We start from the raw sequence: 3,336 nt of genomic DNA on the forward strand, positions 1-3,336 counted from the left end.
AAAAAAAAAAAAAGTGAGTGGGAGCCTGAATGGAGGAAATGCCTGACTGTGACTGTCAGCCTGGAAAAGGAGCTGACAGAGGAGAGATGCTGCAGCCAGCCCAGCATCCCGGAGGATGTGATGCTCACACCCCTCTGGGCCAGGGAGCTGCCTCCTCCCTGAGCTCATAGAGGAGTGGAAAGCTCTCCAGCCCAGAGAACACCACTGGCTCCACCACAAATCCACTTACTGCCACATCTTGGCCTTCAGCTTGAAGGGGAATCAAAACCAGAGGAAGGCTGACTCACTCGAGCTGGATTTCACCGCAGAAAACAGCCTGGCTGGAGGGGTGCCATTTGCTTTCCTCTGGAGCATCTCCTCCAAGACCCTTTCTGCCTGTCCTGCACTGAACTCCCTCCCTTTGGAGCTCCTCCCACAGCAGTTATGGAGTTAACAGCAGGCACAGAAAGGCTTTAGGAAGTGCTCACACCAGGGGCATCACCCCTGCAGTTTTCAGCTCTCTGCTCAGGCAGATTTATCCTTAAACTCCCCCTCTGATTTGGTGGCAGCTTCAGGGAATCTGCAGCTGCCTGAAGCCTCATCTCCCCCTGAACGACCTCCTGCCCCCACACAAGCAGCATGATTGAAAACATTTGTTCAGAGTTCAGCAGCTTTTCCAAGTCTTTGGGAAAGACCTGAAACGTTCCCGGTTTTGACAAGTGAAATACGAGTTTAGCTCATAACTAAAACGTCCAGAGATGGGAGAGTTTGGGATATTTTGGATGCAAAAAGCTTCTGTTTTGCCTTCAGTGCTTTGTGACAGAGCTTTGCTGCCCTTTTCCTGACTCTTCCTTCATGGTCAGCTTCTCTTCTCACCCATGGGGACGGTAGAGAAGGGCTCGAGGGGACACTGCGATGCAAAGACCCAGCATGGCTGGAAAAGGGATAAATCATAAAATCCCAGAACGGTTTGGGCTTGGAAGGGACCTCAAAGCTCATCTCATTCCAGCCCTCTGCCACAGGGACACTTTCCACTAGACCAGGTTTCTCAGAGATCCATCCTGCCTGGGCTTGGGACGGGTCAAACACATCCCTGCAGGACACGGAGGGGGAAGGCTGGGCCGGGTAGAAAAGGCATTTTCATCCCTGCAGGAGGTTCAGGGGTTGTGCAGGGGGGAGGTGGGCAGGTGGGGGTACCTCTCCATGGGGTGTGCAGTACGTCTCAGGCCTGCTGAGGCCGCAGGTGGAAGAGGCTCTCAGGTGGTGGGCTCGTCCCAGCAGCAGGTCTCCAGAGGGGGGGTAGCAGGCTCCCTGGGAACAGGCTTGCTGTGCATCCAGCAGCTGTGGGGCAGCTGGAACGGCAGGAAAACAGGATTAGGGGCTGGGCCAGGGTGGCACACAGAAAACAATCTGCTGTTTCCTACAACAGAGCAACAAGGATGTGCTCGGGGCAACCTACCCCATGCATCTGCCTGTGAGAAGGAAGGTATTTTGCCCCTGAATTACCTTTATGCACTAGCTGTTATTTCTCACACTCTTCTTTGCCCTGACCCCAGGGTCTGGGCTGCTCAATGCCCTGCCCATCATCCTGCCCAGCCCTGGTTGGTGTCCCCTGTTCATGCAGCCAGCCTGGCAGCTCAGCCTTTTGCCAAACACCAGCACTGTTATCAAACCCCAGTCTCCTGCTGCTGCCACAACACTGCTACTGATACAAAGCTTACATTAGCAGTGTTTCTATTTAGTCACCTTGCCCCATGTCCTTTTAATAACACTGCATGGTGAGCCTTACCCAGCAGGACAAATAATGCCCATGGCCAGAGCTGGCAGCGAGATTCCATCGGGCCACAGACACACCTAGGGAAGAATTCACAGGGTGAGCGAAAATGAGCAGAAAATGCCAGTCAAAAGCTCAGCCCACGTCCTTCACCTTCCTGCTCAGTTTACAGGGAGACGATTTTAATCGATCCACACAGAATAACGTGGGAGAAAAATCAAGAATCACAAAGAGGAGAATCAGATTGTGTTAGTTTACAACGTCCAAAGAGCCGCAGTTTCTCATCCAGCTCGCAAAGAGCACACGGGATTCTCCCAAAGTCTGACAGAGATTCCCCTCTTCCCCAAAAGCTATCTTTGGATCTTTATGTTATTGCTGAGGTGAACCACAGGTACCAAAAGCAGGCTCCTTGCTCTCAGCAGTGATTCCTAACTGCCCAGAACCTCATGGATGTGGGGAAGCCACAGCCCCTGGAACCATAATCAGCAGCGACCAGGGATCAGTGCCGATGCCGGGTGGGAATGCATGGATAGAAGGGATGCTCCAAGGGGTGTGCACACACACATACACCCCCCACACAGCCCCCAGCCACCCCGTCCCAGGCACACTGCACTTTCTGTTCCTCAGCCCCACCTTTTGCCTGCGTTTCCAGAATCAGCTCCGGATCAAAACTCGTCACGCGACGGCCCAAAGGTCCCGTCTCACGAAACGGAGAAACCCATAAAAATCAACCGAGAGTATCTCCCACAGAGCCCAGGGAAGGAAGAGCTGCCAGCACAATCCCCAAGAGCCGGAAACCTCACCTGCCCTCTTCCCTGTGGGAGCAGGAGCGCTGTCCCTGTCCCCGCGGTGTCCCCTGTTCACAGGGAGCGCTCCCTCCCCCTGCACCGCCCGGCAACCACAGGAGCCCTCTGAGCCCCGGCTCCCTCCTCCCTGGCTTTTAACAGGCAGCTGCCTCACCTGGGAGAGAAGGTGCAGTGATGATAAAGGCAGTGATTCAGGGATCCCCAGACATCCCCACCCTGTTACCGCATAACTCACGGCAGCCCCGAGACGGGCACAGCGCACGCAGAAATCACTCGTGGGGAGGGTGAGGGCACCCTGGACCAGCTGCTCTGGGGGCAGGCAGCAAGTGAGAGCCCATCTGTAATTCACCTCAGCTCCCCTGGGGCTGGCGTGGACCAAATGAGCCTGAAAACAGCTCCCTCAAGAGCTGCTGCCATCGGGGGATTCCCTGGGGCATTCACCCGCCCTCTCGGACAGGTTTATTGTGTTTCGCTTCACAGTGTCACTATCAGCACCTCAGCTTGATCCTTTAAAGCCTAATTCGGGATGTCCACTTGAGTTATAATCACACTGTGGGTCCACATGTCCGACTTCCAGCTCAAAAGCAACCTGGGCTGTAAAAGCAGAGTCCCCTCTCCTGCCTGAGGCACCGGAATTCCTCAAGACACAAAATCACCCAAGATAAGCTCCAGAGGTATCTAACAAACACAATCCTGCGAACTCACCGGCTGTGAAAAGAGTCAGAGAGTCACATTTTTTAAGAACTGTGGTTCTTCTTTGAGTTCCAGCCCCATGCC

The 3,336-nt window shown here is 54.3% G+C and overlaps 1 protein-coding gene across 1 annotated transcript in view; it reads right to left on the minus strand.

The window, feature by feature from the left end:
• The window catches only part of LAMB3 (laminin subunit beta 3), a 24,026-nt gene extending 22,209 nt beyond the window's left edge, over positions 1–1,817 (minus strand). Inside the window, exons 1-2 of the mRNA XM_027895174.1 lie at positions 1,769–1,817; positions 1,177–1,331 (exon numbers count right to left, since the gene is read on the minus strand). Of these exons, the coding sequence (XP_027750975.1) occupies positions 1,177–1,331; positions 1,769–1,817 (204 nt within the window). The remainder of the gene's footprint in view (positions 1–1,176; positions 1,332–1,768) is intronic.
• Positions 1,818–3,336: the final 1,519 nt, after the last annotated feature.

Source organism: Empidonax traillii, unplaced genomic scaffold (genome assembly GCF_003031625.1).
Source record: "Empidonax traillii isolate 1590-97213 ecotype Southwest subspecies unplaced genomic scaffold, ASM303162v1 scaffold451:size1465578, whole genome shotgun sequence".
Classification (NCBI taxonomy): Eukaryota; Metazoa; Chordata; class Aves; order Passeriformes; family Tyrannidae; genus Empidonax; species Empidonax traillii.